This window comes from Epinephelus moara, chromosome 9 (genome assembly GCF_006386435.1).
Source record: "Epinephelus moara isolate mb chromosome 9, YSFRI_EMoa_1.0, whole genome shotgun sequence".
Classification (NCBI taxonomy): domain Eukaryota; kingdom Metazoa; phylum Chordata; class Actinopteri; order Perciformes; family Serranidae; genus Epinephelus; species Epinephelus moara.
Window position 1 is genome coordinate 11691356 of NC_065514.1, and position 13106 is coordinate 11704461.

General features: G+C 41.5%; 1 protein-coding gene across 1 annotated transcript in view; it reads left to right on the top strand.

Moving 5' to 3' along the window:
* Positions 1–13106, top strand: part of npr2 (natriuretic peptide receptor 2) — a 97385-nt gene that overhangs the window by 62577 nt on the left and 21702 nt on the right. Inside the window, exons 13-15 of the mRNA XM_050053138.1 lie at positions 1521–1680; positions 1793–1948; positions 9088–9256. Of these exons, the coding sequence (XP_049909095.1) occupies positions 1521–1680; positions 1793–1948; positions 9088–9256 (485 nt within the window). The remainder of the gene's footprint in view (positions 1–1520; positions 1681–1792; positions 1949–9087; positions 9257–13106) is intronic.

A 13106-nucleotide genomic window follows, 5' to 3' on the forward strand; every position in this document is an offset into this window, starting at 1 on the left:
ACGCCACCCAAACGCCACTAAAACTCACCAAAACTCCGCTAAAACACCGCTAAATCACTCCAACTTGCACTCTCCTCGTCAGCTGTCACTCTCCTCCTGCTGTGCTCATTTCCCTCCCCTCCTCTACAGGTAATGACATCACTACCGTAATGTACCATATATCACTGGAAAGCGTGAATGGTCGAGGAGTTACGGTAATTTGAAAAATAAGTATATAAATAAAATTAAAATTGATTATGAGTTTTCCACATCCCTTCCACACACCTTAGCGTGTTTATCCTGCTGTATTTCTACTTTTAGCGATTGGACTTTGTGAGGGCTGTCCTGAGGCCTTGTGCTGTTAGAGGAGCTGAGCCTCGGGACCAGCTCACTGAGAGGACTCCTCTCTATGTTCCCCTCTTGGCAATGGAGAGCCTTGTAATGGTATTTCTTTTCCTAAACCTAACCATAGTAACTTTACGTTAAACACTTATATTGAGGGCATAACGTCATTCCTGGGCTGCTACAGTAATTCATAATATCACGCGTACCGTTGCATGAGGATACACTGATTATCTTCAGTAACCGGGTCATGATTTCTGGAAAGAGACATTGCTGTTGAGTTTTTCAGATTAATTTTTTAGAGCTTTGAGCACCACAAGCCGAGTGCCATCTAGTTCCATTATATTTGAGTGAAGGCAGACATCTCTACAGCCGATATCTCCAACACTCGACAACTCAAACCTAAACAATCTGGACTGATAAATAGCAGTACAGGTAAGAGGAAAAATATGTATTTTTGCTTTGGGGTTGAACTGTCCCTTTAAATCAGATACTCTGTGTGTTTGAGTCACACAAAAAATGTCTCTGTTGCCATGGTTTCACATGGACAGTTTGTGAAAGAGAGAGTGAGGCAGGGAAAAGGAGTCAGAGGGGCCGACATGTAGAAAAAGTATTTCTGGCACAGCACAGTGGATAAAACTACAGTAAATATTTCTGTTATATAGTGTAAAGTAGGACAGAATCATAATCATAAACTTTGCTCAAAATTTCCTTCCAGCTTCATCAAAACTAATCACGGACTTAACTTTAGAAGATTATTTTTAATCTGTCCTAACAAAGAGGCTTTTTGTCAGCTGCCTCTTGGATGGACTGGAGATTGAACTGCACGCATGACGAGGAGCTCCGGCTAAATTTTCTCCTCGCAGATAGCAGGGCTCTGCGGAGACAAGGCGCTGCTGAAGCTTTGAGGGATGTTTGACTCACCGTTTCCCCAAAATATCGAATGCGAGTACATTCAGTTCCCCGCCGTCCCTCTCCTAGAGGAATTAACAGTAATTTCACAGACATTCCCTCGTGACTGTGCCGTCCTTGAAACACGGCCTCTTTTCAAAACCTTCAGCATACATCCACTTGTCAAAGCATATTATTTCCATATGTCTGGATCTGTGTGTTTTATGTATGATGTGCTGGAGAGGGGAAAAAAAAGAGGGAGAAAGAGAGCACCCCTTAATGCTTGACTTCCTGCTCCTCTCCACCAGGGAATGAACTATCTCCACAACAGTTACATTGGCTGCCATGGAAATCTGAAGTCATCTAATTGCGTGGTGGACAGTCGATTTGTTTTGAAAATCACGGATTATGGCTTGGCCAGCTTCCGTTCGTCCTGCGAAAACGATGACTCGCACGCACTCTATGCAAGTAAGTGGAGTTCATGTATACGGTCACAGCGCTGAATACTTTCATTCACAAAAAAACCCGTCAGAGCTCCTGTTGTGCTGCAGACATTTTAATGAGTGTTTCTGTCTCTCAGAGAAGCTGTGGACGGCTCCTGAGCTGCTCATATACGACCGCCATCCTCCTCAAGGGACCCAGAAGGGTGATGTGTACAGTTTTGGCATCATCCTGCAGGAAATAGCCCTGAGGAATGGACCTTTCTATGTGGAGGGCATGGACCTCAGCCCCAAAGGTAAACACAACTGACTTGTTTATAGTCCTCAGGGGGGGTCAGATGACCAATCAGGAGGTAAACTAACATGTAAGACATGACATGGTGTCTGCAGGTCCTTAAAATATCTTAAACTTGTATAAATATTAGGCCCTAAAAGTCATTAAACAGTCTTACTTGCCACAAACATTTTATCCAATTTCATTTATACATCTTTTAATTTCTTTTTGTCAAAATGAGTCAAGCCCTTTTTACTGAAAGACGTTGTTTAATTTAGTTTATTTGCACATACACATGTATAGAAAATACAGGAAAAACAAATTAAAAGTTGAAACATTTTGCAGGAGAGGTTAGAAGCCAAAAATGGCTGATGAAGATACCTCCCCTATAAATAACAACTATCGTACTATAAAAGAAAAAGATAAAAACGAAGTTCCAGACTAAGACGTATAACACTATAAGTGTTAAGAGTCTTTGCAAGTTAGAGTCCTTTTCAGATGTTTTTTAAATAACGATAATGTGGATGATAATTGTAGAGATGGAAGAAGGTTGCGTCAAAGAGATGGTCCTCTTTATTTCTGTGAATATGATGAAGAGAAGTCCGACAATATGGAAGATAAAGGTCCTTAGAGTGTCTTGTGGAATATGAGTAAATGTCTGAGGAAGACTTAAAACAGTTCTGAAAAACACTCGGCAAGTCATGAGTGAGATGTACATACAGTATTTATACATGAATACACAAGTCTGGTATATGCTCATATTAAAAAATGATAAATTAATTAATCTAAAAATAAAAACAAGGCCTTAATTGGTATTGAATTGTCTCCAATCAATCTTTCAAAGGTCTTAAAAATGCAAGGAAAAGCGAAGTAGGATTTTGTGAATTGTTTTTTTTCCTGACGTTGCATTGCTAAATCTCAAAATATCTGGTGATATCCATTGTTTAAAAATAATTTACAGATTGCCTCTTACATTAAGATCATGCAGATGAGTATAGCAGGAGCATCAACACACATATTTAGCTCCCAGTCGGGATGCTCAGAGCAGAGGATCCACTGACAGCCAGCTGTCACTGCACCCTGGACGACATGGGAAAGTGCAAATTCATGAAAATTGGCTTTTCAACCAGATTCAACCAAGTCAATGCTTATAAGGCTTGGTGTATTTTATGCAAAAAGTTTGTCAAACACTGCACAATGGAAATAGAGGCAGTGAATTCCCTCATGCAGAGTGAGAAACACAAAATCTAACGGCAGCTCTGTTCCATGCTCCATCTCTGCCGTGAAAAAAAAAAGTCTTTGCCTTAACACTGTTTAAACCTACCACCAAATCTAATACTGTTAATATACGTGTACTTACCTGCTAAAAAATGTAGAATAATCTCACTCTGCCAACCATATTCTGACATAAAACCGACCTCTGCATCGGACCACATAGATACCACTTTCCTTTATACCTTTCTGTGATTAAGAAATGTATTTCTTTCTAAAAATGAGTCCTAAATTTGTTTTAAAATGACCCTGAAAATGTCTTAAAGCATTAAATTTAAGTCTCTGATGCCTGTAGACACCTTGAACACAAATGAAAAGTAAACAAACAGAATAAATCAGCACAAACATGTTTTGTGTCTGTAGCATTATAAAGCGTCTTTATAAGAAACTAGTCTGAGAAATATTTCTGTAGACTCGGACAAGGACAGAACAGACTGAACTTTACATACTAGGAACTTTATCCATCGGCTTTTCACTGACATTTTAAAGGTCGGGTCAGACTATTAAAGCGTGTCCCTGCAGCTACGTACACAAACAGAGAACACATGTTGGCGAGATGTCAAAGGCAGGTGGAGTCAAACCAACATCCCATATCTGGGACAAAAAACTATGTGAAAAGGTGAATGAATAGCAGAATAAAATAAGTACAAATAAAAAAAAATCAGTACATCAACAGCCATGAGGCAGCCCACCTCAAGTCAGCGTGTGCAACAACAACAACAGGTTTCCTTTAAGGTAGATTGCAGGAGGATTGTGTAATGCTTAAAAAGAAAAAAGTACATTTCTTCAAAGAGTAAAGAAAGCAAAGAGCATAGGAGGAGAAACAAAGCTGGTACCTTGGGGACATAGAAAAGCAACCCTGCCACCAAAAAGAACTTTACAGGTTTGAGACAGAACGTCTCTACAGAAGGAAAACACTATTCACAGCATTTACGCTGACGTAAATCATCTACTGCTGATCCACTATGAGAGTATGTGCCAGCCCTAAAGGTTAAGGTCACATTTTTCACATTTAAACAATCCTCACATGGCCTTATGTAGACTGAGAGCACTGTTGATCCCTTTAATTATTCTCCTCCTCGTCGCCGCTAACACTTCCTATCCCAAAGCAATTTCTGTGTAAGTGATGGGGGACAAAATCCACAGTGATGTTTCTGTGGAAAAATTAATTATAAAGGTCAACCAACGCTAAAATGAGGCTTTGACAGTCTGAGCTCCAAAATTATTTTTATTACTATCCCTCCACTGCAGCCGAGCAATAAAGACACTGTCCTGAGACACAAAGAGGAAATCTGGTATAAAAAGGCTCTTACTTTGGAAGTCGCTAGAAAATATATTGGCATTGTACGTCGATACTTTACATTTGTAAGTTATTATGTAATGGATACTTGAAACTTTACCTTTCTCAGTATTTCAACAGCTTTGTTGTTAATATGTGGTTAGGTTTAGGTACAAAAACAACTGACGCCCCACTTCCATCAAGCAGCACAGTATGGTTCAGTTCAGTTCGCTTTTTTTCCGTTTTCACTGTGAAAAGTTGTGGATGGTACCAAAGGCACCGTTCCGTACTGTCCCCCCCTCTGTTGGGGTACCTAGCACACAGATCTGGTGCTAAAAGGTGGAGCTGTGAACACTGCAGTCTGATTGGTCAATAGAGGACGGTCACTCTGCTCAGGGCTGAGCTGTGACTGGTTTTGAAGCTCATGTAACCACTGTTCATACTGTGGAGAGTTTTATTCTGCCCCCCCTGCAGCTGTAGACTGAGAAAAAAATATCTTAATTCACTGGGCCGACTGCCAGCAACTTTTAAGATGGAACGTTAACTTGTAATGTNAAGCTCATGTAACCACTGTTCATACTGTGGAGAGTTTTATTCTGCCCCCCTGCAGCTGTAGACTGAGAAAAAAATATCTTAATTCACTGGGCCGACTGCCAGCAACTTTTAAGATGGAACGTTAACTTGTAATGTTACTCAGTGCATGAGTTGATGACATGAATCCATCAGCACACCTTAAATTTCGACTAGATTGTGTGAACTGCATATATTCTAATCCTCATTTGGAGAAATAAAAGCAATGCAGAGCATCGTTCCTGTGGGCTCAGACAACACTAAACCCCTGAGCTTGCCTGAGAAGGACTAAATGCACAAACCTGCTATTTTCAAATATCCCATGCAGAGAGACTCTCACTGCAGCCTGGTTTTTTTTTTCGTTTGAAAATGTCGGCGTGCAGCCTCGTTCTGTGGACGATAAACGAGGTGCAGACTTCCATCTGTGTCACTGATAATGAGGAAATACAGTGAGTGCTGGACGGAGCAGTGAGTGACAACAACCCCGCCCACATTTAAGAGTACTGTCTGCAGTGGAAACGCTAGGGTCTAGGTACCATATCTGAAGGGTTACTTTTGGTTCCAAAGGTACCATACCGAAAGTGTTGGGTGGAAACGGGGCTTTAGTAGCAGCAGGAAACGCAATGATGTCTTGGTGAAAAAGAACCGACTTCTGCAGCACTGACAGCAATGGAAAAGCAGCAATGGGTTGCAAAAAAATACCCATGTTTGGGGGGCTAAAAAGCCACTGAATAAAGTGATGGGTTGCCAAAACGGTCCACAGCTTGGCAGGCGTCTTGCTTAGGTACCATGCAATCCTCCATGCCGTCTTTCCAAAGTATGTCACTTTACGGGTCACAGTAGCTTAGTCCATAGGGACTTGGGTTGGGAACCAGAGGGTTGCCTGCTGAGGTGCCTTGAACAAGTAATCCCAAACTGCTCGGGGCGCCCGTCCAAGGCAGCCCCCTCACTCTGACATCTCTCTATTTAATGCATGTATAGGTCCTGTTTGTCCACGGTCTACGTGCGTGTATTTCAGGCCTGTGTGTATATGACAACAGTTAAAAGGTTGAATTTCCCCTCAGGGATTAATAACTATATCCTCTTCTCCTTTTTCTTTAGAGACGTTGGTATGAAAAGTACAAATGTAACATATCTGTGGTTTGCAGAAACATACAATGCCAACATTTTCTTCTGGTGACCGTTCTGGTGACTCACACTGCTGAAGCCTCATATTAACGTCAGATGAACTTTTTCTCGCATGGACATACTAGATTTTGTCCCCCATCACTTCCATAAAAAAATGAAGTCCCTTAAGAGAGGTATCTGTTTATTATCATTATGGACAGGAGGAACAACTGGAGCAAACAATTATGCTTTCTAGGCTTAGCTAAAGTCTGTAGTGCCAGTATGACATAATTCTTGTGAAATCATGTCTTTGGACGACAGCCTTCCTGAGAGATCTTGTGCTTGCAGTAGTTTCCTCTGGAAGAAAACTATAATGCAAAATTGTTATCTTCTTAAGTTAACTAAGACTAAAAAATCTGAGCGTAATCACTGCTGACACTTTGGCACTTCAGCTTCCTGCACACATGTTGCGGTTTGACCAGTTTCTTCACCATCATCTTCTTTTACCTCCACCGCTGTTTCTGCTTAGTGACAGCAGGGAAAAGTTTAACTTCCAAAGCAATCCAGGATCAGGAGTTCGACTTTTACGCATCCAAAGTGGATGTGTAAAACCCTCCCGGGGCGCTTCCTCCATGCGATGACTTTGATTAGCTTTTTATTCACAGTCACGCTCGATGCTGATTGTACAAGAGCCTGATACTTATCCATTAACATACTGAGAGCAGAGGAAGCCGGCACCTGTTCCTTAGTGTCTGAATGTGTTAACACCACAGCTGCAATTATAATTGTGTGGTCTCAAAAATGACTTTCATGATGATTATAATAACTCAAAGGAAAGGATGTATGAGATTGACTTTAGAGAGGATATCTCACACAAACTTTTTAATTTATACAATGAATGCATCAAAGAGGAGAAATCCGCACAGAGAGTTGATCTGTGATGCTGACTGCATTAAGGCTCATCCAGCAGAGATAGCACATTAACAGAAATACAGAACCATAAAAAGAATATCAATATTCCTGAAAATAATAATCGAGGTTTGAAATTTCATTCTGTTCCTCAGTCGCTGAGTGCAGCATCTCCTGCATGTAAAAAAAACCTGAAGGGAATTCAGGAACACGGCTGAACTCCCTGCAGAGAAATTAGTAACACTCAGTAGCATTAGAGTGGTATCAATCTTCATTTCATACCCAGTGAGAATGCAAGTATTTCCAAAATGTCAAACTGTGCCATTATGAGCTTTATACTATTATTAAAGTAGAGGTACGTGCGTATGGATGTGCTTCATGCATATTGTTTTCCATACACTGATTTAATTCATCTTATTTTAATGCAGAGCGATTTCTCTACGTCAATCAGACCACAAATGAGTCAAGAATGAGCTAGCTACCACACTCTGCGGTCGTTCCACCTTGCCCCCTGCCGCTGTGGACTACTTCGCCAGGGGCTGGGCAGGAAGGGCAGCAGCTCTAGGGACGAACACTTAGTTCACAGCTGGAGCAGCTTGAACTTTAACAGCCACAGTAAGCTGGTGGTCAGCGGCAGCGCCAGGTCTCACCTTTGTAACAGCATCAACAGAGTTGGGTAGTCGGAGTGTACTGGTCCCCTGGTGCTGGCTGAGTTTGAGTTGCCACAGCAGCTGGCAGGGAGTTAGTGCCTGGGGCTGCTGCCTGCTCTACCTCACAGCGAGGTGGTCTATAGTGGTGGAGAGTGAGGCAGAGGATGCATTGTGATTCAAGGCTCTAGTTAGCTACATGAACATGAATGATAAATGGTAAATGTTCCTGCATTTGTATTGTGCTTTTCTAGTCTTCTGACCAATCAAAGCGCTTTTACACCATGTCACATTCACCCATTCACACGCACATTCACACACTGGCAGCCGAGGATACCATACATTGTGCCACATGCTACTCAGTAACCATTCACATGCTCTCACACACCAATAGAACAGCCATCGGAGGCAATTTGGGGTTCAGTATCTTGCCCAAGGATACTGCCACATGCGAACTTGAGGAGCCAGGGAACCGCCGATCTTCCGATTGGTAGACGACCTGCTTTACTTCTGAGCCACAGTCACGCCTAGCTGTAGCTAGCTTAGCAACATTTTCTCTCCATCTTTAAAACATTTCACCAACACTGACACGGTTCATTTAAAGGTATACTATTCACAATTTTTCCAAAAGAAAATGTATAGACTCATGTAGAAATCATTCCTCTCAATCATCACTTATTAAGAATAACTAGAAGTGTGTGGCAGTGTATTCTTCTGCAGAGACTCTGCCCTCTGCTAGTATTTTAGTATCTGTGTGCACCCCCACAGTGCTCAGGGGAGAATGAAACCTTATAAAAAGGTAGCGACCAAGTGCCAGACTGTAAGCACCAAAAAAAACACAAATTTAGTGAGGCAAAACGGTAAAAAAGAGAGGATCTGCGGTGGCTTTTACTTTCACTTTCACCAGTCAGCGTGCATAGTATACCTTTAATTTATTGTCAGACTCTCTTATAGACTCTTCTTAGTAAGTCTATTTCCCTTTTTTGGGTTGCTTTGCAGTGTAGGCAGTTGTTATCAATGCTGGAATAGCAATCTTCTCCATTATTGAATCTGGCTTTCACCATCTGAAGGGATGTGCATGGGCATCAGCAATTGTAGAACAGCCAGGAGGAACATCCTCTCTCTGAAATAACCTGTAATTGGCAAAAGTCTCCTGTCAAGGGATGGGTTTTTTTAAAGCCTGAAAAGGTCTCGTTATTTCAGTCCACTTGAATTACAATAAGCTCTAAGTCTATTAAAGGATATTTGCCCAGTGATGCCAAAATAAAACCAGCTTTAAGCATTTAATGCTAATCTAAATTCAATTCAATCAGTCAAAAATTTGGAGATATACGGATTCCAATGTGAATTGAGTCTCTCATGTCCTCTCCACCACAGAGATCGTACAGAAGGTGAGGAACGGTCAGAAGCCGTACTTCCGGCCGACAACAGACAACAGATGCCACTCGGAGGAGCTGACAATCCTAATGGAGGGCTGCTGGGCCGAGGACCCCGCAGAGAGGCCCGACTTCGGCCACATCAAGATCTACATGGCCAAGCTCAACAAGTGAGTACTGAACTTCACCTTCAGTCTCATAGTGCTTTTCCTTAAAGAGTCAGTTCACTCAAATCAGACTGTAGACATATCCCAATACTACAAGCAAGCTAAGTGAGACAACACTTATTTTTAAACTTGGGTAAACTGTGACAAAATTAAATTACACCTAAACACGAGTATCTGGAAGCACTCCTTATTAATTGAATGTTCTCCACACTTCCATCCTCCCTCTCAAGGCGGAGATAATTTCACAAATTGAAATCGACAGTCTGTTCTTTCTCAAACTATCAGTATCTCCCCTGCCAGCTCAAGTTACGGACACAGTGTCGAAACCCGATGTCCCTCTGACTGCTGTGCAAGTTGATAGGTCTGAGAGATTAAAAAAGACAAACAGGAAAAAGAATCATGTTCTGGAAATCGTCGAGGCAATTTTAGATAAAAGGCTGTTTGTAATTCCTGACAGGCGGCTCTTGACAGGAAGAGCTCTTTGCTGCCGTTCCATCTCCGAGTGCGTGTGCATGCGTGTGTTTGTGTAAGAAGGGCGAGTGTGTGAGTCCGTGTTTCTGCTATTGTTTTCAATGATCCCATGAATCATTCATATGCATATTTTGGGTCTGAGTTTTTTGTCGATGCAGGAAGGGAGGCACGCAAGTTTTCCCTGGAGTCGGGAAGCTCTGTCAGAGAGAGTTACTGTATGAAGCATCCTGCTGATACAAAGGGACGCTAGAGCAAACACACACACAACTTACAGCACATTTCGTATTTGACTAGAGGCTGGCAGGAGCTGTTTGGGAAAGTGTAAAATACTTATGTTTATGAACAGATATGATAATGAAAATGGTAAAAAAAAAAAAAAAAGGAGTTAAAACACAGAGTAATAGGAGTAAAATGTGTGTTCTGTATCAAACAACAATAACAAATTAATTGTCCGGTACGATAACTTGTGAAGGTTTGCAGCGGGTTCACATGAGCTGCTACAGGTCAAATTATGTCCTAATTCAGTCGGGTGACTTGAATTTGATCTATTTAATTCACTTAAGCTAAAGTTTACATGCAAGTTAAGTAGTAACTCAGGCCATTGCGTGAATGTGAAAGCAGCATTAAACTAAAGTGAAAATATTCAAGTTAAGCCAGACACAAGTGAAGCTCATTCAGTTCACCAGAGAAGAAAAATGGAGGCCTTGTTTTGTAATTTTGACTGTCATGTCTCATACTTATGAGAAGAGGACTTAAAATTGCAGAAAATATCTCAGAATTAAAAGGAAACTATCCAATAATTAGGCGGCACGGTGGTGCAGAGGTTAGTATTGTCGCTTCACAGCAAACCCCCCAGGGTGGGGGATTTGAGTTTGCATGTTCTCCCTGTGTCAGCGTGGGTTTTCTCCAGGTACTCCAGCTTCCTCCCTGAGTCCAAAGACATGCAGGTTAATTGGTGACTCTATGTCTGTCTCTATGTGTCAGCCCTGTGATAGTCTGGTGACTAACATGATAAGCGGTTATGAAAGAAGAATGAATAAATGAATGAATATCTCATAATTTAACAAAAATGACCTCATAATTATGAGATCTTCTCTAGTGACATAGTGAGTTATAAATATGAAAGGCATACTTCACCCCCGAAATGATCATTTGTGTATCAGTTACTCACCTCATGCTACGATGAATTTAAACCCTCTTATGCCTCGATGGTAAACAAACATCCAAAACCAGAGAAAAGCCTCAATAAATTAAAGTCACAGCAACAAAACTATGCCAAAACGTCCTTTGCTCAACGGGACGTTCAGTGTGAAACCAGCATTCACATGATATAGCAAACAAGCTAACTGCACTATCGATGGATCTGAAACGTGCAACAGCATTTTTTGCCAACACAAGACATGTCGTATTCTGTGAGCTATTAACTCAGCACTTGTAAGCAGAAGAGAGAAGATAATGTTATTTTAAAGCCTGATGGTGCAGTATCTCCCTTGACTATACCAAAGAGTATATTGAAAGTAAAGAGCGCTCACTCTGCAACTAAATCTGGGGATCAAAACGTCCTCAGAAATACACTGCACAGCACGTGGGGAAAAAAAAAAATTAACGACTGATGATTTGAATCTGCAACTTGCAAAAATACGTTTTCAGGGCCTTTATAATTCCAGTCCTAAAAGTTTCCAACAATGCAGCCATTGGAACAAACAGATACTGAAGTACACACTGTATGTGTGACATAATTCCCCATAACTTGGCATAACAGTGTTAAAGGTGTTAAGGGTATAATTAAAGGTTACATCAGGGTTGAGGAGGGTAAGCAAAGTGCTGAGAACATACAGTTCAGCTGCCAGAGGTTGTAATGTTCTGCCAGCTGCAGTCGACCTTCCTGTCCCGTGAGTTGTGACATGGAGATCAAAACACCGGTCACGGTCCATTACACTGAATGGCAACTTGGACCTTTCTGCTTCTAACATGGTCATGTTGTGCGGTATTGTGCTCAGCTTAACACTGAATTACACTTGTGTAGCTCAGTGCTGATTTTCACCTGTATTTACCACCAGGCCGTGTTGTGCTTTAGTCGTTCGCCTCACATTGTCTTATTGTGTTTGCATTTTTCAATTCACCCTGTGATATTGAGCGATGACGCAGGTTTACCTCGTCTCGCTGCTGGAGAGGACACTATTGCCGTGCAATCAATAGCCAAAGCAATCATGTCGACATCCTTTCATTCAGCATAATAGAGAGTGAACAGTGGAGATCGCTTTGTTAGATGTGTGTTATTGAGAAGGAGAAAACCACCTTTCCTGATGTTGTCTTCCACATCGACAAGTTCCACTGGCACTGGAAGCTCGCAGGAGAAAAACATGTAACATTTGTACACTTTTTTGCAGCAGATATGTTGAAACTTTACGCTGTGGTTAATGTGTGGTTAGGTTTAGGCACAAAAACTGCTTGGTTATGGTTAAAAAAACATTATGCTTTGGCTTAAAACACCTCCAAACATGATGTCTTGCTAATGGACAGACAGTTTTGTTGTTCGTTGGTCTTGAACAGTTGTTTGCAGCTTGGCAGCTGCCTCACCTATTAGAACTACGTCTCTTTGGAAATGTTGATATGATACAAATGAAATGTACAAAATATGGTTTGCAGAAATGTACAATGCCAACATTTTCTACTGGCAGTCCAAGCTGACTAATCACAGTTAGCTACAGCGGCTACATTCAGTAGCTATGCTGTAGACGTTGGAGCCTATCCCAGCTAACACCAGAGACTATCACAGGGCTGACACATAGAGACAGACGACCATTCACACTCACATTCACACCTACGGGCAATTTAGAGTCACCAATTAACCTGCATGTCTTTGGACTGTGGGAGGAAGCTGGAGTACCTGGAGAAAACCCATGCTGACACGGGGAGAACATGCAGACTCCGCATGAAAGGGCTCCCCCACCCTGGGTTCAATCCAGGAACCTTCTCGCTAACCACTACAACACTGTGCTGCTGGCTTTTTTTTATTGCAAAGGCTAATTGTAACTTGAAATTGAATATTAACCTTTAACAGCTTGAATTATATTTAAAATAAACATATGAATATATAGAAAACACTATCAACCAAATCACCTAAACTCATAATAAGACAAACCTAACCCAACTACACTTTAACACCTTCTGTATTAACTGTTAGAGGAGAAATAATATTGGAGTTGGGATCAGTAGTTGTGTCCTTAACTTAAGAAAGACTCGGCAACTGGGCACTTCTCCATTATGTCTTCAGGAACGGCTGAGAGTGTCACTTCATTAATAATAGGTGGTCCACATTAACAGTATACCCTAAGGGAGGCTAACTTTGCTAACTTCGGGGCTAACCCCCTTCACTTTA